The sequence below is a fragment of the Diabrotica virgifera genome, chromosome 2 (genome assembly GCF_917563875.1).
Source record: "Diabrotica virgifera virgifera chromosome 2, PGI_DIABVI_V3a".
In the NCBI taxonomy this organism is placed as follows: Eukaryota; Metazoa; Arthropoda; class Insecta; order Coleoptera; family Chrysomelidae; genus Diabrotica; species Diabrotica virgifera.
In genome coordinates, this window is record NC_065444.1 from 21,103,433 (window position 1) to 21,129,026 (window position 25,594).

Consider the following 25,594-nt stretch of genomic DNA (forward strand, 5'->3'; position numbering starts at 1 on the left):
TTTTCCATCCTTCAACCGTCATTATATTCTATTGTCAATTGTCATATGTCACTTCTGACAGTCGTTAATTTTTAAAATTTGTTTATCTTACAAATTCGGTTATTTTATTTAAAAATATCACAACAGTTAATATAATACTCATCATAGAATTATGTGATTTAAATTAGAATTATTCTTATTTATTTTTCAGTTAAGACATTAGTGACAATTTATTATTATCTGCCAAAATTTTAGTGTCATTGATCACAAATCAGAAATAATGCCAGTTTTAAAAGTTAATAAGTAAAAGATGGAGAAAAATGACAAAGAAAAGAGTGAAGGAGAAGATTCTTCAACAAAACAGGTGTTAGAATATTATCAAAAATACTCCCAAAGTAAACAACTGCCAAAATACTTCTCTGGAACTTCCATTTCATATTTACCTCAAATTGTAGATGATGAACCCTCTGCAAGAAAACGAGATATAATATATCCGACAAGAGATGTTACTACCATCCCTCCAAAGCAATATGAGAAACCCGAGCCAAATCCTGAAATGCTGTCTCCCACTGAATCTGTAGCCTCAAATAAAAAGTTAGAATGGGATAATTTGGGTGATATCGGCTACAATAATGCTAAAAGACTTCACAAAACTGCTTCATTACCAATATTAACACAACATCCAATCATTAAAATTGATGACATACCTAAAAGTCCAACGGATAATGTGAAAATAGTTATTTATCCATATACAAGCAGTTCCGAAGACAAAACTAGCGAAAAAAATACCGTACAGTCCTCATCATCATCTCCTTTTATGGAAAAGGAAATACCATCCTCATCGGGTACAACTTCTTTTCATTCTAGTGAAAAACAAAAATTGCTAAGCTCAGATTCAGATTCTTCTCTAAACAATAGCAAAATTTTAGAGTTTAAAAAAAGTTTGAACTATATAAAGAAGAAAATTGGACTTCCAGATGCCCACTCTACACCTCATGAAACTGGCTCTCCCAATATCGAGTGCCAAGTAATAAATGAAACCCCCTTAGTCAAAAAAACTGATAAACCCATTAAAAATATTTTGAGAGATATTCAGATTGAGAATGAAAACGTAAAAAGTAACATGTTAATGAAACCTACAAACAGTGGAATAACTTTTCCAGCTAATTCCAATAAGAAAAATGTAAATTTGTGCCTTACGAAACCTATCTTAGTAGATTGCTTGCCAAAAACAAATAAGAAGCAATACGCAGTTGGCGTTCAAACTGGGAGTAGTGTGGTTGACTGTAAGTCTCCTCCAGAACCAATTGAGTTAATTACTTTCTATAAAGAGCCTGACAATAATAAAACTAGTGATTCTGGAAAATCAAGTAGCTCCAATGGTGTTGCATCTAAATGCGATAGTTTTGAATATGTCAAAAGTAGTAATAATGGACAAAATATTTCTATGAGATCTGAAAGTAATCCTATCGAAATTGCAGAAGGTCATATAACTGGTAAGGAAAAGTGATTAAATTATGGATCATTATGAAAGTAAAGATGTGTCCCCATTCCCTTTAACGTTAAATTCTTGAATGTTAGGTTCTTTTTTATGTGCTATCTCCACAACGGAGATCAGCAATCACTATAGCTATTATTATGTATTCAATCACTATAGCTATTATTATTTGATGTACAGGGTTATTCACTATATTTTGACCCCCCTGTAAACTGCTTTATTTACAGAATCAGAAAAAAATGTAAAATACAAAAGTTATTCGATTTTTAAATTATGATTTTTTGACATATATATATCATACCAGTGACGTCATCCATTTGAGTATGATGACGTAATCGACTATTTTTTTTTTAAATGGGAATAGGGGTCGAGTGCTAGCTCATTTAAAAGTAAGTATTTTCGATGGGAAATTAAATTTATTTAAAAAACCTTATTTAAAAGGTTATTCAATTCCCTATTCAGTAATATAAACATTAACATGATTAATTATACAGGGTGTCCAAAATTTTTTTAATTAAATTAATTGACACAAAAAGAAGAATGTATGTAATTTATTATAGGTCTGGATCCCGCATATGAAAAAAAAGTTGATTAATAGCAAGCTGAAAATTTGTTAATAGCTTAAGGGTGTCTAGTCAGATAAACTTTGATATATGCGAACACTGGAACAGGGGCAGTTTTAATTGTGGAACAGGTTAAAAATTTGGAACGGTCAGACCACAAAAACGTCACATTTATTTTGTCCGACAGAATAGACTTAAACTCTCCGAACAGAGATTAAACTCTCATGCAAAAATCAGACTGCTATTTATCACCTGTCATAATTCCTGTCATTAGACATATTCTACATGTTCCACTCATTAAAACGCCCATTTGGTGATAAATAGGAGTCTGATTTTTGCATGAGAGTTTAATCTCTGTTCGGAGAGTTTAAGTCTGTTCTGTCGGACAAAATACATGAGCCGTTTTCGTGGTCTGACCGTTCCAAATTTTTAACCTGTTCCAAAATTAAAACTTGCCCTGTTCCAGTGTTCCCATATATCAAAGTTTGTCCGACTAGACACCCTTAAGCTATTAACAAATTTTCGGCTTGCTATTAATCAACTTTTTTTTCATACGCGGGATCCAGACCTATTAGAGAATAAATTAAAACAGTTTTAGAAAGACAATCTACAATTTTAGCATTCATATGTTTTAAGTTTATTTGATATACTATAGTTATTCCGAATATGAATCCTAAAATTGTAGATTGCCTTTCTAAAACAGTTTTAATTTAATCTCTCTAATGTGTAATTATAAATCCTTTTTGATAAAATCGGCATCTCTGCTCTAAAAACTCTCATAAGGACTGCATTGCTTATGTTCCTTACACTGTAAAGTCAAGGTGGGACGGACTATTATATATATTTGGATTTGTTCTTCAAAGATTCATATATTAAAGCCTTTGAATGTTTAAGATCCACTTGCTTTATGGGTACCTTACGTATCATCCAGTCTATTGAGTCTGATATCATGCTGTTGGCTATGATTCTTGCTATGCTAATGAAAGGTTCTGGGCCTATGAATGTTTCTTTTGCCCCTCCCCTACTCTTGAATATTTTATTTGATACAGTAGACTCCCTCTATAACGAGAACTGAAATTGCGTACTAATTACCTCGTTATAAGCAGATCTAGTTGTCCACTACTGAAATGTTTTAATGCCTCTTAGTTTATTAGTAGTCTATGGTCGACTTCAACAATGAAACTTGGCAATCGCAAATTGTAAATTTCCTGGTGGAATTTACTACAGCACTGGACTCAGTAAGCACACAGATGTTGGGCATTCCTGTATACAGGCAGTTGGGATATTTATTTATAGCCATTACCACGCCAAAAACAGGTGAAGAAACATATTCTTCAATTTCGTTTTTCCTCATTATAACCAAATATGCCTCGTTATAGAGGTGTTATAGTTCAATAGGAATTTAATGGGACATCTAGTGTACCTCATTGTAAGCGAAACCTCGCAATACCTGTGATCGTTATAGAGAGAGTCTACTTTATATGATTTTGCCTGATATTGAATGTAATATTTTCTTATGTTGTTCTTAACACGTCATTACATGCACCAATGGCTGCAGTTCCAAAAAGTCTTAAAACATGTCACATCTTTTATGCAGTCACATAAAAGGAAAAACATACAACTATGATATCAATTCTAATTCGGAATATTAAAAGACTTTTGAAAATAGAATTTACACAATTTAATAATATTTGGTTAATTTTAAGCCGTTTTAGTATAAGACAGCAAATTGCTAATGGGCATGTGCTTGCGTAACAAACATTGCACATGTAATCACATCCTAAGTATGATTTCCATCTAATATTTTTACATTTGTTTTTTTCAATTTAGAATATTTTAATACAAATAAGTAAATTAATGTTTTAGACAACAATAAAGAAAATTCTAATAATTCTGAAAACTCTGAAGCTGCAACAAATAATCAAGAATTGGAAACTCACTGTACAAAATCTGATGACATAGAAAAGCACATATATGTTTTACAAAGATTAATAAGGTCAAAGAAATATGATTCCTCAGCCAAAAGAAAATATATCAGAAAAATTTTACAAAAAATAACCGAATCTAAATACCTAGAAGACTCAAGTACAAGTTCTGATCTGTTTTATCCTAAAACAGACCCTTCGAAAATTCTTCATGATCAAATTAAAAATTCTTCATTTAAAAATGAAAATACATCATCCTCTTACCAATCTCATGAAGACAAAAAAGTATCTCCCAAAAAGAAAGCATCTGAAAGCACAGACTCTGATATATCTCATGAAAGAGAACAAAAAATAGAAATTAAACCTTCAACTTCTAAATCGGCTACATTTGGTTACAGAAAAGAAAGTAAACTAGCACCAAAGAAGAAATTAGATAGTACCAATCTTCTTAGTAAACCTTCTATCCAATCTGAAGTACCTGTGAGTAAAAGAACAAAAAGAACTCCATTTACAGTTACTAGAGAACCTAACGACACTGATAAATCTTCATCTCCACAGTCACATCAAAACTGGAAAGAGTGTAAAACCGTATCAGAGAAAATGTTCGAAAACAGTAGACAAGTCATTGGAGCTGGTGATCAAGTAACACAATTTGCTGATAAAGAAAGACAGTACCAGCTTAACTGGATAGATAGAGAAATTAATCATTTGGGGAAACTAAAGAGCATTTTAGAAAAACACAAAGAACCTTATCCTCTACCAGAAAATTTAAAGAAAATGACACATGTTTACATGGTCACAGCTGATAATAACGATGCTGTTCATAGAAACTATGTTATAGAAACTAAACTCGGAACTGGAACTTCTCGGCAAAGAAATTTTAGAATCAATGGAGAAAACTATATTGTTGAAGATCCAAATGTTCATAGTCAAGATAATAACCAAGCGCCTCCTTTAGTTGCAGATATCCAAGTCTTAGCTACAGATAAAACCACAAATATTAAAGTTACTGCATTCTGTAGTGTTTGCAAGAGATCGCCATGTGTTTGTGTTACAGACTTCTTACAAGGAATAAGTAACCCATTTAAAGTCAGTGATAATAAAGTACAAAAACATTTAAACGACAAAGCCAAATCTTATTCGAGCACTTGTTCTTGTAATACTACTGCTAGTTCCACAGCTACCAGCAGAGATTCTTCACACACTATATGTATTCATTGCCATAGAGCACCCTGTACATGCTGTTCTTGCAAAAAAACTCATGACGTAAAAACATGCTCAGTTTGTCAGCTGTATTCCTGTATGTGTGTCATAAGTCCAAAAGATTCATATGTGGGAACATTCATACCAACTAAGAAATCATCAGAAGGATCTCAGAAGAAAGTCTGCAGTTTGTGTAAAGCTTTATCTTGTATGTGTAGCGTCGAAACAAAATCAAGAAAATGTTCTACATGTACTACTTACCCCTGCATATGCAAAAAAATTTCTACCAAAACGAAAAAATCAGAATGCAAGTGTAAAAGCACACCATGTACCTGTTCAGGTCTTTCCTTTAAATCAGCAAAAACCGTTTGCTCCAAATGTGGAATTTCATCTTGTATTTGTCCGTTATCTTCCAGAACCACTAGTTCTACTACGAGTACAGTAGATACAGACTTATTAAGAAAATTATTTTCTGATTGCAAATGTGGAGCTTCTAGTTCGTGTAGTTGTGAGTTTGTAAATAAATTACTACAACATTTTAACAAAAAAGATGTTGAAGTTTACACTAGAGCACTTAGCAATGAATGTACTGATGTTGGCACACAAAATCTTGTACCTGTTGATGATAAAAGAGTTCAGGATGTATTGCTCACACAAGAAAAATATGTTCAACCAAAGTTTACAAAAACGGACTGTAGTTCGCAAACAGATACGCTTAAGTCACATTCTAAAGTTGTTTCAACAGAAGGAGCCGAATGTATCAATGAATTAGTCCAAGCAGGTATTCGTGATGAAAGCACAGGAACTATTCACAGTGCAGCGACAACTACTGAAACTGTTGCACCATTAGGTAGGACAAGTTCTTTAGATTCAAGAAAGTCATCTATTGGATCAGATGCAAATAGACATATTAGCATTCAATCTGATGTATGTTCAAAAGAAAAAGCAACATATTCTCATGATCTTCCTGAACGTGTTGACAAATCTGTAGGTAAGACCACTGATGAATGTGGTACACAATCAATTAAAATTTCAAGAAAGTCATTTACTGAGTCAGATACAAATAAACACATTAGCATTCAATCTGACGTATGTTCAAAAGAAAAAGCAACATATTCTAAGGATCCTCCTGAAACTGTCAGTAAGTCTGTTGGTAAATCCACTGAGGAATGTAGTACACAACATGAACGAAAAAAAGGATACTTCGCTAAGTTGACTGAAAGAGGAGTAAGTGGTTCAAACAATAATATTGAATCAGTTGATAAAGATATTGAAGCAAGAGTCTCCCAAGTTTTAAAAGGAACTGATACATGTACTCCGCGAGAAACTGCTGATAAAGGTGTATGCCATAAGCCATCACTTGTCGATCAAGAAACTGATTATAGTCCTAGAATAGTATCCGTTGAGCAAGGAACATGTCCAAGATCTGCTGAAAGCTCTGCAAGAGTATCCATCGACACAGGAACTTGTCACAGCCCTGTGGTTGATAAAGAGTTTCAGACTACTGCTAAAACGCTTGTAGATCAAGGCACTGGAGACCAAAAAGCAAGTGACCAATGCCACAAATCACTAAATGCTCAACATACCCCACCGATGTTCTATGAAACTGACGTGGGTGTGTCTACTGTATCTGAAAAGCATAGAAGAGGAGCAACCTCAACTGGTGGTTCTAAAAAATCACGCTCACGGTCGTCAGAAAGTAAAGGTAAGATGATTTTTTTAATAATCTTTTTTATTTTTATCCCACGACACAACAGTTTCACTCACGTGTAGCATGTGAAATAAATATTTCATGCAAAGTTTGCAATGATCCTGTTTATGAAATTAAAGTCTCATGAAACATTATTTCACAAAATTATCACTAGTATCTATATCAGGTATCTCATGTCTATTTACACAGTGAAAATAAATGTTTCTTGATTTTTTTTTTCATGAAACAAAAATCTCATGAAATACATATTCTCATTGTGGATTCGCACCTTTAAAGTAAGTATCCACAAGGAAACTAAAAAATATCTTGAGATTTTTGTCTCATGAAAAATTTATTTTAGATATGTGTCCACAGAATATGAGATATTTCTCTGAAACACCTGAGTTTTTGTGACATAATTATCACAAAATAATCTAATCAAAGTAAATTATTTCTTGATTTTTTATTTCATGAGCCAAAAATCTCATGAGATAAACTCATTGTGGATTCACACTTTTAGACCTCCTAAGTATCGGTTATACACTTATACAGGGTGATTGATAAAGCTCAATAGATCCGCTATAGTAATAGACAGAAATAAAAGTTAATAACAAAAATTGTAATCAACTTTGAGCTTCACATTTTAAAATTAATTAGAATGTTACAGGGTGTTTGATAACATCATGGCAGACGAGACTTATGTTTTTTTAAATGGAACAGCCTATATTTTATCTTATATTCGAAATCTTGTTAACTTCCCCATTACAAAAATATAAAGGTCTGTTATGTTATACAGGGTATTTACAAAGTTATAGCCAATTTTCTATGAAAATCGTAACAAGTTTGTCAGCTCCCTGTATAAATAAAATAAGCACGACGGCAATGGTTTATTGATGCCATATTTTTTACTTAATGTCAAAATTTTAAAAAATGATTGACATTGCTGATTTTCTTTATATCGAATACAGGGTGAGTCCAAACGCAAGTACATTATTTTCTCAGTAATTTTAAATGGAACACCCTGTATTTTATATCACTATTGAAAAGTACTATTATCGTGCTTTAATTTGTATACAACATTCCCTATGTCTAAATTTATTAGTTTTCGAGATATTTTCATTTTTCAATGGACCAGTAGCGTGGCCACAAGATCACCAAAATTTAATAAACTGGACTGAATTTTTTGGGGTTACGTTAATAATGAAGGTTATAAAATGCCTTCAACAACAAGGTATGAGATGAAAAATATAATACAAAGTGTATGTCGAAGTGTTAATTTACAAATGCTTCGTAATGTAACTAACACATTCACTCAACTCATTTTGAACACCTTCTGTAATTAAATATATAAAATATTTTACTGAAAGTAGCTTTTAATTTTTTCAAAAATGTATTTTGTGTTTTTGTTTTTTTTGTAAAAATTTTTAATGATAAATTACTTTTCCTTCTTCATTTGTTACATTTACATACAAAAGTAGTTTTTAATTGTGTTCACAAAATGTTGTATTTCGTGTTCGTGTTTTTTTCTTTGTAAAATTTATAACTAATAAATTATTTTTCTTTCTTTATTTGTTACATTTACATACAAAAGTAGTTTTTAATTACTGTTTCAAAAAATGTTGTATGTTGTGGTTGTGTTTTATTTTGTAAAATTTATTACTAGTAAATTATTTTTCTTTCTTTATTTCCTACATTGTTACATTGATTACCGGATTGATAATCAGTATTCTTAAATTATCAGTTTTAAAAAATTCAGTCATGGCTTATTTAAAATTTGGAAAAATTTAGACCCCTAATTAATAATTTGCTCTAAAAAAATGAAAATATCTCGAAAACTAATAAATTTAGACATAGGGAATATTATACAAAAATTAAATTACGGTAATAGTACATTGTTTACCGGGTAGGAAAAGCTTAACATTCCTGGACGACTTAGCAACACAGAGTCCAGGAATGTGGCTTTTCCTACGAGGTAAACATACTATTTTTCCGCAAATCGTTTAAAATTCGACAGATATTGATTGATTTAAAAAAAACGCGATAATTTTATTCCCAAATAAATGGTGCTTTGAAATTCCTAATAAAATTACTTGGGTTACTATGGAAACGTATTGAGGTTGAATTGTCAAACTTGACGCTTATAAATTTAATTGCTGGTGTTCTCGAAAGTAAAATGATAAGTGATGATGAAATTTCCATTCCTGGGACTCCTCCAGAGCTGGTTGAGGCAGTGAATACTGATTCATTAGAATTATTGCCAAAGAAATCAAGAGAAAAGTACGAAAATGCATACAGACGTTTTATGGATTATTAATAATTTTCTATCATTTATGTAGAACACTAACAACTGTACGGAAATATCATTTCCTTACAGTAAGGAAGTCCTGACTTTTTCTTCAAGAAATTTTGACAGGAATGTCAAAATTTCCTGGCGATTTGCGGAAAAGGTACTTTTTGATAGTGACATAAAATACAGGGTGTTCTATTTAAAATCACTGAGAAAATAATGTACTTGCGTTTTGACTCACCCTGTATTCGATATAAAGAAAATTAGCAATATCAACCATTCTTAAAAATTTTCATAATCAATAAAAAAATATAACACCAATAAACCATTGCTGTTTTGCTTATTTTTATTTATACAGGGAGCTGAACTTGTTACGATTTTCATAGAAAATTGTTTATAACTTTGTAAATACCCTGTATATCATAACAGACTTTAATATTTTTGTAATGGGGACGTTAAGAGGAATTTGAATATAAGATAAAATATAGGGTGTTCCATTAAAAAAAACATAAGTTTGGTCTGCCACGATGTTATCGAACACCCTGTAACATTCTAATTAACTTTAAAATATGAAACTCAAAGTTGGCTACAATTTTTGATATTAACTTTTATTGCTATCTATTACTATAGCGGGTCTATTGAGCTTTACCCCACTAATCAATCACCCTGTATAATATATTTGTCAAATAAGCACATAGGTTATCGTAATGTCGCCTTGTTTTAGTACTGTTTATTTTAAATAATTCTTTATTATCATGGTTGAATTCATAAAAATATAGTAATATTATTCTAAACTAAAATTTGTTGACAGAAATTGGAAATAGCGGTTTTAATACAAGTTCAGGTAAGAAATCTAAGGTCCCCCATTCTGAAAAAACTACAGTTACTTCTTCAGAAGCCGAAGTTGGTCCAAGCCTTAAGCACCAAAAAATCAGCGATGATATTAGTACAAGTACAAATAAATTAAAAGTCTCTAGTTATGAACAAACTACAATTGCATCGTCAGAAGCCAAAGTAGGTCCAAGTACTACCCACAGAAGATTAAGTGATAAAATTGGTACAGATACAGTTAACTTAAAAGCCTCTAGTGGTGAACAAACCGTATTGACATCGCCAGATGCCAAAGTTGGTCCAAATGTTACCCTCAGAAAAACTAGTGATGATATAAGTGCAAGTACAGAAAAATTAAAAGCCTCTAGTTGTGAACAAACTACATTTACTTCGTCAGATGCCAGAGTTGGTCCAGTTCTTACACAAGGTGGTGATATTTGTACAAGTACTGATAAATTCACATCTTCAGACGCTAAAGTTGGTCCAATTCGTGGACAAAGTGGTGATATTTGTACAAGTACTGATAATTTAAAAGTCTCTAGTTGTGAACAAACTATATTTGCATCGTCAGATGCTCAAGTTGGTCCAAGTCTTAGACGCAGTGATGATATTTGTACAAGTACTGATAAATTACAAGTCTCTAGTTGTGAACAAACTATATTTGCATCGTCAGATGCTCAAGTTGGTCCAACTGTTAGACGTAGTGATGATATTTGTACAAGTACTGATAAATTTTCATCTTCAGACGCTAAAGTTGGTCCAATTCGTGGACAAAGTGGTGATATGTGTACAAGTACTGATAATTTAAAAGTCTCTAGTTGTGAACAAGCTATATTTGCATCGTCAGATGCTCAAGTTGGTCCAAGTCTTAGACGCAGTGATGATATTTGTACAAGTACTGATAAATTACAAGTCTCTAGTTGTGAACAAACTATATCTATATCATCAGAAGCCAAAGTTGGTCCAAGTCTTAGACACAGTGATGATATTTGTACAAGTACCGACAAATTAAAAGTTTCTAGTCGTGAACAAACTACAAGAGTTAAGAGTAAAAAACGCAGAGAAATTGATATTGACAGTTTAAAGAAAAACCTTAACTCCAGAGGTATTCAGACGGAGTTACTCTCAAATGATATTCGATCAATAGATAGTTTCGCATGCATTTGTCCTTCTCAAAGTAGTATTGAAAAGTCTCCGTGTTATTGTTGCGGAGACAAAAGGAAGAAAAAATCCAAACATATGTTGATATGTGCTCCTTCAGAGGACTCTCATAAAAGTCGAAAAGTTAAAACTTATTATATAAAAGAAGCAAGTTTAAAGAAGAGTGGCCGTCGAAGATGCTACTCTTCGTGTGCAGAACGCGTTTGTTGTAGAACTAGATCTAAATCAGTTTTAAAAGAATCCTGTTGCTCATGTCATTGTGAGAGCAAAAAGCCTAGGTGTTGTTGTCAAAATGAAAAGCTTAACAATTGTACCGAAGCATGTAGTGCTGCTACCCCTCAAAAAACCCCCATTTCGACTGACGGTAAGATTTACTTTTTACATTTATAGTGCAGATGGTTTAACATACCTATTCCATTTCATATCATTTCTGAGAGATAAGTTTAAATTTGAATAGTCTATTTTTACCTTACATTCTGTAGCTGTTTTAGTTCCGCAATCATATCTTATTTATTTATTATTACATTGTAGCACTTTTCTACTTATATCTTCAATTCAAGATATCTAATATCGTCATCGGGCGCTTCGTTACTTCTTTAGGATTCTTCTTCTTTAAGTGTGGTCTCCCAATCCGAGGTTGGATATCATCATCACTATCTTTACTCTACCTACCGCTGCTCTAAAGAGTTCTATGGAACTGTATTTAAACCAGTCCCTTAAATTCTTCAACCAGGACATTCTCCTTCTTTCTGTACTCCTTCCGCCTCTTATCTTTCCTTGTATTATCAGTCTTAGTAGTTCATATCGCTGTCCCCTCATTACGTGTCCCAGATATTGTAACTTTTTTATTTTTATTGTGTTTATTATTTCGTATTCTTTGCCCATTTCTCCATTTCCATGTTAGTTTTCTTTTGTATCCATGCTATCCCAAGCAAATTTATGTGTCATTGCTTGTTTATCCCTTATTTATGTGTTCTTGCTTCAATGCCCAGCTTTCAAGTCCATATTCCACTATCGAGAACAAGTAGCATCCCAAAGCTCTTCTCTCAGTTTTAATCTAAGGTCTTTGTTGCAGAGAATTGTTTTCATTTTTACAAACGCATTTCTTGCTATTTCTATCCTGGTCCTTATTTCTGTTGTTTGATCAGTGTTGTCTGAATTCCAGGTTCTTAGTCCTTCTTTAGGATAAGCAAGCATAATTTCTTGAATTTCATTTCGTTTCCATATTGTTTATTAGAATTAATGTCAAAATCACAACATTCTATACTTAAGTGGTGTGTGTGGTTGGGATATTGACTGCGAAACCTATGGCTTTATTGACACTTGGTAGTCAACGTTGGCCTAAGATGGCTGATTAAGTTTCTCGATTAGAGTTTCACGATGTTTCCAGAGGTTATATCTATTAACATCGGCGTTTAACCTTTTCAATATTACAACAACATAATGCAGATTGAATTATAATTACAATTGTTTGGTTCTGTGGCTATTTAGCAAGTATTTAAATTCACTGATGATGGACTGATAGGTCCGAAAACGTTCTGAATTGGAAACATTTTATTCAATCCATTGGGATTTTTTAAAATTTTAGTAAATATACCTATTACATAGAAGTGGTTTTTACTTAATGTTAGAGTTTGTTTAACTATAATATGGTATACAGCCAACCCAGGGAACTACCCCTTTTTAGAGTATAGCTTTTAGGTCTGGATCCCGCGTATGAAAAAAAAGTTGATTAATAGCAAGCTGAAAATTTGTAAATTGCTTAAGAGTGTCTAGTCGGACAAACTTTAATATATGGGAACACTGGAACAGGGGAAGTTTTAATTGTGGAACAGGTTAAAAATTTGGAACGGTCAGACCACGAAAACGGCACATTTAATTTGTCCGACAAAACAGACTTAATCTCTCCGAACAGGGATTAAACTCTCATGCAAAAATCAGACTGATACTTATCACCAAATGGGCGTTTTAATGAGTGGAACATGTAGAATATGTCAAATGACAGGAATTATGACAGCTGATAAATAGCAGTCTGATTTTTCCATGAGAGTTTAATCTCTGTTCGGAGAGTTTAAGTCTATTCTGTCGGACAAATTAAATGTGCCGTTTTCGTGGTCTGGCCGTTCCAAATTTTTAACCTGTTTCACAATTAAAATTGCCCCTGTTCCGGTGTTCCCATATATCAAAGGTCATCCAACTAGACACCCTTAAGCTATTAACAAATTTTCAGCTTGCTATTAATCAACTTTTTTTTCATACGCGGGATCCAGACCTATTTATTCTTTCAATCATATTTCCTTTGATTCTTCCATTCTACACTTATTTACTAAATTATTTCAAAACTATTGGACACTGAGAAGTTTTTATTTATTTAAGTCCTTCGTGACTAGATAAAATACCAAGAGTTACATATGGTTGAACTTGTTTTGAAGTGAGGATTCACTTCACAAAATAACAAGGTAAATAAGTATATAATATGGCTTTTCCCTATGTAAAAGGATTATTAGAACAACTTACAAATCTCCTGCTTAAACATAACATTACAATTGCTCATAAAAAATACAATCTTTTGAAAAGGAATTCTACAAAACTAAAAACAAAAACCCCTCAATTAAAATAGTCGCATGTTATATATGAAATTCCTTGCTCAAATTGTGATGAGGTGTATATTGGACAAACCAGTCGGCTACTTAGCTCAAGAATACGTTCTCACAAATATGACAAAAAAACTAAACATCCCACACAATACATGAAAACGAAAAGAAACATAAATTTTATTTTGAGATAACTAAAATCTTAAACAGAGAACATAACAGAAAAAAGAGGGAGCTCCTGGAGTTTATAGAAATCAAAAAAAAATAATGCAATAAATGATGAAAAAGATGTCAAAAATGTAAACAAAATGTATTTAAATTTAATCTAAAATACACAAAAGAATAATTTTAGAACGCCTATGATGTGGAAACAATTGATTATTTAAATGATAAACCAAACAACAACAAACACCATACCAATTTTGAAATATTTTTTAACGTTATGACTTCGTGAGTCTGTCCTATATTTTTACTTTTTTTTTTTAATTGTATGTTTGTTCGCAACCAATTTTGCATGCTTGGTAAGTCAAAGTTTATTTTTAAATTGTAGTATATTTCTTGTAAAAGTGTCTTTTAATCAATAATATTTCTTTAAAAAAACACGGATCTATTATCGAAACGTTGAAAAAAAAATGTGAATCAAAAATGTCAGAATATCATAGACAATCTTCTTTTATGAACCTAAGCCCACGAAACTCTAGTAAAAAATGTATTAAGATTCAAGAACCAAACTCAAACTATATATTTTGTATACAGTGATGAGCGCACTAATAACCGGCAAAATAACGCAAAAGGTGGAAAACATATTAATTTGTGAGATAAAAAGAGATTAACCTAGTGGAGGTGTTAAATTTAGCGATAGTAACTTATAGATTGACATATTGATTGTTTCCCAGCTTTAGACGTATCGAACGAATTTGAGAAATGCCACTGTCACAGTGACAGTTTTAGTTGACATACTCCTCTGATACGTCTAAAGGTGGGAAACAATCAATATAATGTCAATTTATATGTTACTATCGCTAACAACTCTACTAGTTTCATTTCTTCTTATCTCACAATTTATTACGTTTTCCATCTTTTGCGCTATTTTTCCAGTTATTAGCATGCTCCTCACTGTATAATATGATATTCGGAAAGGCTTCCGCACTTAGTGAAATTAAACTTAAACCTAAGATCAATATTATTATAAAAGTTAATATTAAACTCAACAGACTTCCTGGTTGAACCGCGTCGATTGTCACTGTGCCGAGCTTTCGTTATCCTCTCTAATGTCTTCCTCAGAGCTTCCAAGGTCTCAGGCTCCTGAGTCCCCAGACACTAATCTCTTCACTACTCGCTGCACTACCGTATTTAATTTAATCTTGATAATATAAAATTTACCCAGCAATTTCCTAAAATGTTTTCCAGAGCCAGAAAAAGAATACGCAAGTTTATTAATTCAGTCAGTGTCAGTTAACAATCCTCCTGTAGTAAATTATCCTCATATGGGATATTCAAACATGATACAGGTGATAGAGTTTTTGTTTCTAAAAGTAGACAAAGAATTTTCTTGAAAAATTTTTATTGTTTTTCAGACTCACCCACCGATTCAGTATACACAAACTCATCCGCACATAGCACGTGTTGCTGCTGTGGGAACAAGGTGCCATTGGAACAGATATCCTTATTGCGGAGCAATAACAAACAGTTTTCCGTTTGCGAGGTGTGCCTCAAGAAACGGCCCATATTAACGACTATATGTTTCGCTAATCCAGAAGTAAGTAATTAAATTGTTTTCTTTTTTAAGTGGGGGGAATAGTTTGAAAATTTTGAAATTTTTGATTTTTTTTAAAAAAGTACATAACTTCAAGAGTACTCTCTGAAAATTTCAGATTTATCGGAGCAAAATTACCGGAAATACAGCATGTTGAATATCCCTACCTACGACTCACTTTGCAGCACCTTCGTAGTGAAAAACGACATCTGAATCAACATCTGTTTCCTTTCTCTTGTGTAAATTACTCCGCAATTCATAACATATTCCAGTGTGCATCACTTTACCATTTGACAGACAAAAACGAAATTGAAAATAAAAGTTGTCAAGACTTTAAACGCGTTTTTCTCAAAACTGCTGTTTTCAAAGACGCTGGACATTGTAACTTAAAAACTACTTAACTAAAACACCTGAAATTTTGGATAGATTTTCTTTAGACATTTCGTGAGGTAACGCTGTCGAGATATTTTTAGGCTTATTTTTTGCTTAACAATAATTAATATGTTGATTTCACCCTTTTCTTACAAAAGATTTCGTTATTTTGACTTCTGAGTGATACCAAAAAATCAAAAATCGTTAAATTTAAAAAAGCGTTATCTCGAGAAACTTATAAACTAATAAAATTAGTCTGATAGTTAAATTTGTTTTGTTATGTAGGATACCACCACCGAATCTTCAACCCCTTCCAAAACTGTAACAGACCACTTTAGACGCGCTGAAAACTATTGTACCTGTAAAAAATCTGTGAAAACTAAGAATTTTGAATACTGCCAACATTGTAGACAACAATTGAAAAAAACTCAAAAAAATCGGAACGGAATAGCGTACACTTTGACGTTAGAAGATGAAACACCTGAAAAGTTTAAATCTAGGTAAGCGTTTTTGTAATAGGTAAAGATGTAAGTAATCCATAATGTCGAAAGATCATTTCCAAATTATGATTTTTATACCTTAGTCTCCTTACGGTACTTTGGTACCACCAAATTTTGGTACCCTATAAACATAAACTAATATACCCTAAAATCCCATGTATTGAAGTAGATCTAATTTGAGAATGTTCTGTGTTAAATATCATTTATTAGTTATCAGCTGATGTTTAATACTTCAAATGTCATTCAAACAATTTCGTGTTAAATATAGAATAAGATTTGTAGAGACTCTAAAAAAGGATCGTTGGGAAAAAACAACGCTTTTAGCTTATTTTAAAAAGTTATGACCAAAAAAAATAAAGCGGACTTAAAATACCGTTGGGAAGTAACTGTCAAAAAAATCTAAACGTTCTGGGAGACTAAGGGTTGATAGGTTTTGTTAATTCTGTTGATAATTCATCTGGACCTGTAGCCTTTACAGTCTTACATTCAAGATGTTAGTGCTCTTACATCCAAGTTTTGAAAGGGTGTAACTCTCTATTCGACAGAATATAGTGTATCATAAATCTTTGTTCTCTAGTGTTTTCAAAAGATTATTTTTATTATGAGGGAAAAATGTATTATTAATAGGTATTTCGTGCAGAGATCCGTCAGAAGGAACCATATTATTGAAAACACGGGCATTAAAATTACCCATAATGATTATATTCGTCATTTGGCGTCTCGTTTATTACAGTCTGAAGGTGTTTATTGGTGTATGTCTTCTCTCTTGTGGTGGTATCTCTGTTGTTCTCAGCTGCATAAATTGCTATCACATTCAGAGGCTTGACATTCAGTTTGACGTTTGCACTAACTATTCTTTCAGAGATATATTTATACTCTTGTACTTACTGTAAAGAGTTTGTGTGTACTAACAGGGCGACTCCGTCTTTGGCCCTGATTTCTTTCGCTGCACCACTGTAAATCATCAGAAGGTCATCCAGCATAATTTGACCCTTTTCTTTTCCCTCCGTCTCTTTTCCTTTCTTTTGTAATTTCCTGTTTTATTGTGTTTAGAGAATTCACGTTCCAAGTATCTATTCGAAGTATAGTTCTCGCTTTTCATAAATTCTGTGTCCCCTTTCTCGTGTTGATCGTCGTAATGAAATCATTCCTATTCCGAGACACCTGTTTCTATGAGCTATATATATTTTTTTTTTTTTTTTTTGTAAGCATTTATTAACAATCAGAATTGCATATTCTATAAGCTAATTTGATAACAAGTACAATAACATATATCAATGTATTATTGTACACTAAAATGGCGTTATGAGGTACATCACCCAGCGGTTTCACCTCAGTTTCAGCGAAGATCTATGGGCCATAATCTTCGCAATCTTCTGTTGTTTAGTGGCTGTAGTAATGGTAATATTAATTGGTTGGGGTGGTCTTCCAATTTCTCGTGATGTCTGTTGGCTCTTTCTTGAATTACTGTGCTGACTAACGGGATGTTTAGGTCTGTATAAAGGGTTTGGTTGGAAATGTACCACGGGGCATTTGCGATGGTGCGTAGAATTTTTGATTGAGTTCTTTGGATAATTTTTGTGTTTGATTTGCTGGCACAACTCCATAGTTCTATACCGTACGTCCATATAGGTTTGATGACTGTTTTATAAATCAGCAGTTTGTTCTCAATTGAGAGTCGAGATTTTCTACCTATAAGCCAATTAATTTCTTTCACTCTCAACTCAATTTGTTTCTTCTTCTTTAAAATGTGTTGTTTCCAGTTTAATTTAGAATCAAGATGAAGCCCCAGGTATTTGACGATGTTCTGTTGTGGTATGTTGACTTGATTAAGGCTAATATTTGGGCATTGGTCTTTCCTTAGTGTGAAAGTTATATGTGTTGACTTAGTTTCGTTAGCTTTTATCTTCCATTTCTTTAACCACTGTCCAATTTGGTCTAGGTGTTCTTGAAGTTTTAATACTGCAGCTCTTGGATCCTCTTCAGTTGCAAATATTGCTGTGTCATCAAATATTCTATGAGCTATATACGGTTAAAGTCTATCATTAGGGTACCAATCTGACTGAAGATAACCTCCTCCTTTCTGGGCTTGGCATCGGCAATAGTTCTATCGAGTTATTCGACCCAACAAAACTGAAAGCGGAATTTCAACTCAGCCTGAATAGACTGAGTACCTTGGGTAATCATAGGCGGTTGAAGCGTAGCACTGACCCTGTTACTTTCCTTGTATACTGTAAGCCCAATAAATAGCAGACTACCTTGATGTACTCCCAAACTGCACTAGCGTTATAAACTGAGACTATTTTATTAGTAATAATGAGTAGTAGCAACTAGATTAAGTATTTTATAACAATTTTTTTTTATTTTCAAGGTCAAAGAAGAAAATAAAAAAGCTTGAAGAAATCAAAATTAAAGTGCCGAATCCTTTCAATCGAAAGCAACACAAAAATAGGGAAAATAATTATAGGAAAGATGAAGATAAAATGAAGAGGTTAGAAAGTGCAGAAGATAGTGAAAATATTGATATTATGAACAATGGGAATTATTCAAGTGATGAAGTATGTAAAACTATGAATAACGGAAAAGAGAATAAGCAATGTTATTCCTTACAAGTAAGTATACATTTTTGTTCGATTATTGTTCAATTGAAAATTATTCAAATTAGTGAATGTAGAGTTTTTTGTTGTTTTCTAGAGTAATTTTGTGCGTGGTCAAACAATTACAACATGTCCACAACAATTTTGATCAAGACGAATTTCAGTTTATATCATCCTTTTCCTGAGTGATCAGTTGTTTGAATCATTTTTTCATGATGTATAGAAAGTATAAAATTATAATTTGCAACTACGCTATTTGTAATCCACAAATTACTATTTTTAGGAATATTTGCAAAAAAATCGTCCTCATTTTGTGGATGCAGCTGAGTACCGAAGGCTGGCACTTATAAACAACAAGATAGAAAGAGAGTTAAATAAGGATGACCAAAAATTAAAATTTTTGGAAGAAAATGCTAACAATAATAGACTGAAACGTAAGTATCGTTGCCTAATCCCAGAATTATATTAGGTACTATATTTATATATTTTTTAAAAGAATTCGCTGTAAATCGAGAGACGTCCTATATTTCAGTTCGTTCAGAGAGCGTCTTCTTCTTCTTCTACGGCACTACAGCCCAAATTGAGCCTTGGCCTCCTTTATTTTTTGCCTCCACCCTTGCCTGTCTGTGGCTGCTCTTCTCCATACACGGACTCCTAAAAGGGCTGGTGCGTCGCTGTTTACTGTGTCTTCCCAGCGCTTTCGTGGCTTCCCAACCGGTCTCTTTCCTTGCATTCTAGCATTCAGTGCTCGTTTTGGTAGCCTATCCTCTCCCATTCTTATCACATGTCCGGCCCATTGCAATCTTTGTAATCTAATGAAGTCTGACAGGGGCGTTTCCTTATAAAGTTGATAAAGCTCGTTGTTGTATCGACTTCTGCAGATTCCGTTTTCCCTCACAGGTCCTAGTATTCTCCTAAGTACTTTCCTTTCGAATGTGTCGAGTTTGTTTTTGGATGTTTCTTTCAGCACCCAGACTTCACTGCCATAGCATGTTATTGGTCGAATTAAGGTTTTATAGATTCTCATCTTTGTATTTCGGTGGACACTTTTTGACCGAAATATATGGGAGAGGGCAAAATAAGCTCTGTTTGCCTGCGTTATTCTCTTCCTTATTTCTCCATCTTCTGATCCGTCGGCATATATTTCTACTCCCAGGTATGTAAACTTTTCAACCGTTTCAATGTCATCTTCATGTATAATGTTTTCTGGGACTATATTTCTTCTCGTCTGAGTCATAATTTTTGTTTTTTCTGTGTTAATTTCCAGACCTAGCATTTTTGTTTGTGTTTTTAACTCTGCATATGTTTCCTGTGCTCCTGTTGATGTTCTACTCATAATATTAATATCATCAGCATAAGCGGCCAGTTGAACCGTTCGGTTGGTCAGTAGATTTCCTCGTCCAGTTTGCATTTGCCTAACCGCATACTCCAGTGCCAGGTTAAACAATGTTGGGGCCAGCCCATCTCCCTGTTTTAGTCCCTGCGAAATGTTAAAAAAGTCTGTCCGGTGGTTTTGTATTCGTACACATGCCTGAGTTTCATCCATTGTGGCTTTAATGAGTCTTATTAACTTGTGTGGTATTGCCAATTCAGCCAATATATAGTATAGTTTGTTTCTTTTGACTGAGTCGTATGCCTGTTTGAAGTCTACAAACACGTTGTGAACATCAATATCGTGTTCCCATGCTTTGCTCAAGATCTGTTTTACTGTGAATATTTGATCCAATGTCGATCTTCCCCGTCGGAAGCCCGTCTGATACTCTCCAATAATATTTTCTGCTAGTGGTTGGAGCCGCTGGTTTATAATATACGTGAGGACTTTATATGCTGTACATAGTAGAGAGATTCCACGGTAGTTTTTGCACTGGAGTTTGTCTCCTTTTTTATAGATCGGGCATACTATACTTTTCTTCCAGTCGTCGGGTATTTTCTCTTCTTGCCATACGTCTCTGATGAGCGCGTGGATGTGACTTGCTAGGTGGTCGCCACCTACCTTATATAGTTCTGCTGAGAGAGCGTCTTAAATGCCCTTATTAGTTTCACTCTCATTAGAGATCTTTAGAGAGTGTATACAGGGTGAGTCATGAGGAACTGTACATACTCCTACCTCGTATAGAGGCCCCTATGGGGAATAAAAATGACCATTAAAAAGTGTGTGCTCCCATTGTTTAATAATATACAGGGCGAGTTTCGCATTTTGACAGAAATTTGTATTCGTCATAATTTTTGAACGGTCAGATCGATGTGTCTCTTATTTTGGTCAATCGTAACACTATTGCCACCTAATTAACTGATTTATTCAAACTAGAAAAAAATCAGGTCCGGCTTTAAAAAAATTAGTTCGTTTGGGTCTTAGAAAAAATTTCACCCTGTATAAGCTTTTTGAAAACTCTAATATGAATTTTACAATAAGACAAATAGGTAATTAAAATAACATATTTATTTTTTTCCGCACACGATTGCTTAATTTTTTATAAAAAATCAAATTTGATTATGAATTAAAAGTTTGGTAAAGTGAACCATAGATTTAACAAAATTAACTTTTATTACCAAAATTAATTTTTTTTGAACAAATATTTAATTTATGTTACCACCAATCAACTGATTTATTCAAACAAGAAAAAAATCAGGCCCGGATTTAAAAAATAGGTTCGTTTTGGTCTTAGAAAAAATTTCACCCTGTATACGCTTTTTGAAAACTCTAATATGATTTTTACAAATTAGACAAATAGGCAATTAAAATGGGATATTTGTTTTTTCCCCACACGATTACTTAATTTTTTATAAAAAAAATCAAATTTGACTATGAATAATTAAAAGTTTGGTAAAGTGAACCATAGATTAAAAAAAAATAACTTTTATTACAAAAATGAATTTTTTTTAACAAATATTTAATTTATGTTATCACCCAATCAACTGATTTATTCAAACTAGAAAAAAATCAGGCCCGGATTTAAAAAATTAGTTTGTTTGGGTCTTAGAAAAAATTTCACCTTGTATACGTTTTTTGAAAACTCTAATATGAATTTTACAAATAAGACAAATAGGCAATTAAAATGGCTTATTTATTTTTTCCCCACACGATTACTTATTTTTTTATTAAAAAAATCAAATTTGACTATTCATAAAAAGTTTGGCAAAGTTTTTGCAGATTTAAAAAAATTAACTTTTTTTACAAAAATTAATTTACAAAAACAACGTTTTTCTTAAAATTAAAAGTTTTACCTTTTTTTTTTTTCTATAACACGTCTAGATCTAAAACTTCCCATAACACTTCTTTTGGACTCTATAGTTTAACATAGACGTGATCAAATTGATAAATTTTAAATTTTTCCATCTAATTTTTGCGATTTACAAGTTTGCAACTTTTACAAGAAGAAGACTGAAAGTCTACAACAATTTTCATAGTCTTCACAATGGTAAGAGGTATGTGCTGTAAAAATTTTAGAAAAAAAAATATTAAAATGGAACAGAGTTGTAGCGAGTTAAACCGTGAGTTCATTTTTTTTTATTTTTAGGTTAAAATTCAGATTTTGACAAATTTGATTTTTTAATAAAAAATTAAGTAATCTTGTGGGGAAAAAATAATTATGCCATTTTAAGTGCCTATTTGTCTTATTTGTAAAATTCATTAGAGTTTTCAAAAAGCGTATACAGGGTGAAATTTTTTCTAACACCCAAACTAACTTATTTTTTTAAAGCCGGATCTGATTTTTTTCTAATTTGAATAAATTAGTTGATTAGGTGGTAATAGTGTAACGATTGGCCAAAATAAGACACATCGATCTGACCGTTCAAAAATTATGACGAATACAAATTTCTGTCAAAATGCGAAACTCGCCCTGTATATTATTAAACAATGGGAGCAGACACTTTTTAATGGTCATTTGTTATTCCCCATAGGAGCCTCAATAAGAGGTAGGAGTATGTACAGTTCCTCATGACTCACCCTGTATATGACTATCTCTGAACGAACTGAAACAAATGAAGCCTTCTAATACCGAATCACAACAAAATAACTCGATATGGATGCCTTAGCGACATCTACTTAAAACAATTCGAAGTTTTATTTCCGGAAAAATAAAACGCCTAATGATACCAAGTTTCTGGTTAAACCATTCTTGGTTTTCATTACTTGAAAACCAAGCGAATGATAAATAAAAGAAGACATGGGGAGGTCTAAAATTTGCACCCCACTACTTGCCCAAATTCCAACGAAAAATTATGACCCCCTACAAGATGGACTGACGACTTAAGAAAGCTAAATAAAAACTGGATGAGAGCGGCGCAGGATAGATGGTGTTGGAAACGAGGGGAGGAGGCCTATGTTCAGCGGTGGACTTTTGAGGCTGGATGAAGAAAGTTTTAATGCTGCTGTCAATAATGCCACTAGGTTTTAATGTGAATCTAACCTAAAATCGAGGCCTCGTAGTGCTGTGTGTGTTGATTTTTTTTTTAAAATGACCAGTTCGTTTATATTTTAAGTACCTGCAACTTATTTCTTCCATACTAACTGTTCTTCCACTTTTTACAACACACTACACCACTGTTTCGCTCTAAAACAAATGGCCGACCATTTTGGACATGAAAGAAGAGGGGATGAGTTTAGTTTTATTGTTTTTAATAAGAAGCATAGTTTAGTCTTTACGATAACCAAATTGGTTCAGTTAAGAGCGTTTGGTTTTAATATAGCCTACTAATTGCTTTTAAGAAAGCAACTTTAAAGAAAACTAAAAAATAGTTTTAAGGCATATGTTTTACTGACATAATAGTCTTGAGATCAAGTAGTTCTAATAATAGGTTTTATTTGTCATATTAGGAGAATCTTTTAAACTACAATAAAACTAAAAGGTAACAAACAGGAACTAATAAAACCAAACAGTCCGGAAATTCTTCATAAGACTGATTAGTTTTAAAGTGAACTGAGAATAAACCATTTTAAAACTACAATAAGATAAATTATCTATTAAGATTAATTAGTCTTATTTGATACTCGTATTAGATACTTTAAAACTAGTGACAAATGCTTAACAGTTTTAAAAAATAGCTTTAAAACCATTATCTTCTTACTTACCTTACCTTTATAAACCTTAAATAAATCTAAAATGTTTTTATTGTGCTACTTGGGTAGTAGAAACCTAAAACGCCTATCAAGAAACTTCGTCTCCTTAGAGCTTTTATTTATCTGGAAATACAACTTCGAATTATATATTTTTTTGTTTTACTAATGCTCGATATTATTTTCTTTGATGATTAAAAACAGTGCCTGTGATAATAATTAACCCATGCCTGTTCATAAGAATGGTCAGTGTATATTAATTTCTATTTTTATTATCATACATACATTCTAGGTCAGAAGCTATTCACCGAACAGGAGATGAGAGAAATAACCAAAAGAAATTACAAAAAATTACCAGAAGTACAACAAAAGCTAACTAACCAAAGAAAAGAGAAATTAAGGAGTGCTGATAGATTTATGGCAGATACGTTAAATAGGGTAAGTCTATCAGGGTGTTTTTGAAAGAGAGAGAAAGAGTGAGGCGGAAAGGGGGTATCATCTTTTACTTCATCTCTCCACTTGAATTTTGGTCGTCCACTTCACTTTTTGCAGAGAAAGAGAGAGATAGAGAGAGAGAAAGAGTGAGAGAGAGAAAGAGAGAGCGAGAGAGAGAAAGTACTAATTGTTGATTTTATGGTGTAAATGTATTTCATCCTTACTAAACATTAATATGATCTTTTTTTTATTTTTAGAAAATCCAAAATTTTGTTTTGAAAGGCAAAAGGAGTTTTCCTATAGATACAAATGTTGTAAACGTTTTGTGAAGTTTGTTATGTATTATGAAGTAATTTATTATCAAAATTGTACACTCAAAGAATTGTAAAGTTATTATGTATTAAACAATTTCATATTTTTCTAGTAAACTATGTAGTTTTCTTTTTTATTTGATTTTATAAAAAAAGTGGATAGATGTGATACAAAATTTATTTTTGTAGAGATTAATTCTGGTTATTAAAAATTCGTAAAAAAAAAGAAAAGTAGTATTTTGTAGGGTTGATAAATGCAAATATAAATACCTAGAAACCTGGACTTCAGCCAATAATGATCAAACAATAAAAATAAGGGCCAGGATAGAAATAGCAAGAAATGCGTTTGTAAAAATGAAAACGGTTCTCTGCGATACTGACCTTAGATTAGAACTGAGAGTAAGAGCTTTGAGATTCTACGTGTTTTCGGTACTGCAATATGGACTTGAAAGCTGGACATTAAAGCAAGAACCCGTAAATAAGCTAGTCATTTTAAATGTGGTGTTACAGAAGGATACTTAGAATAGCATGAACACAGAAGAAAACGAACAAGAAAGTATTGCAAGAAATGGTCAAAGAATACGAAATAATAAACACAATAAAAATAAGAAAGTTACAATATCCGGGACACGTAATGAGGGGACAGCGATATGAAATGCTAAGACTGATAATGTAGGGAAAGATAAGAGGAGGAAGGAGTGTAGAAAGAAGAGTGTCAAGGTTAAAGAATTTAAGATACTGGTTTAAATGCTATAGAACTCTTCAGAGCAGCGGTAGATAGAGTAAAGATAGTGATGATGATATCCATCCTCCGATTGGGAGACGGCACTTCG

General features: G+C 32.6%; 1 protein-coding gene across 3 annotated transcripts; it reads left to right on the forward strand.

The window, feature by feature from the left end:
* The first annotated feature begins 61 nt into the window (after positions 1 to 61).
* LOC114326479 (uncharacterized) lies at positions 62 to 24,878 on the forward strand. Of its 3 annotated transcripts, XM_028274868.2 has the most exons (10): positions 67 to 374; positions 435 to 1,475; positions 3,907 to 6,873; positions 9,957 to 11,501; positions 15,309 to 15,490; positions 16,145 to 16,359; positions 18,731 to 18,971; positions 19,240 to 19,390; positions 24,308 to 24,453; positions 24,708 to 24,878. In XM_028274868.2, exons 1-10 carry the CDS (start codon positions 290 to 292, stop codon positions 24,777 to 24,779), a joined length of 6,645 nt encoding a protein of 2,214 aa, XP_028130669.2. In that variant the 5' UTR covers positions 67 to 289; the 3' UTR covers positions 24,780 to 24,878. The 3 variants fall into 3 exon arrangements, 2 of the variants coding, with proteins under 2 accessions (XP_028130669.2, XP_028130668.2); XM_028274867.2 differs by having other exon boundaries at positions 67 to 1,475; XR_007696360.1 differs by lacking the exons at positions 19,240 to 19,390; positions 24,308 to 24,453; positions 24,708 to 24,878 and adding an exon at positions 15,142 to 15,242 and having other exon boundaries at positions 62 to 1,475; positions 18,731 to 18,841.
* The last annotated feature ends 716 nt before the right edge of the window (positions 24,879 to 25,594 follow it).

Coding starts and splice junctions, on each gene's coding strand:
- LOC114326479 (XM_028274867.2), top strand. CDS start 290: ATGGAGAAAAATGACAAAGAAAAGAGTGAAGGAGAAGATTCTTCAACA. Junction 16,360..18,730: donor CCTGAAAAGTTTAAATCTAG/GTAAGCGTTTTT, acceptor TTTATTTTCAAG/GTCAAAGAAGAAAATAAAAA. Junction 19,391..24,307: donor TAACAATAATAGACTGAAAC/GTAAGTATCGTT, acceptor CATACATTCTAG/GTCAGAAGCTATTCACCGAA.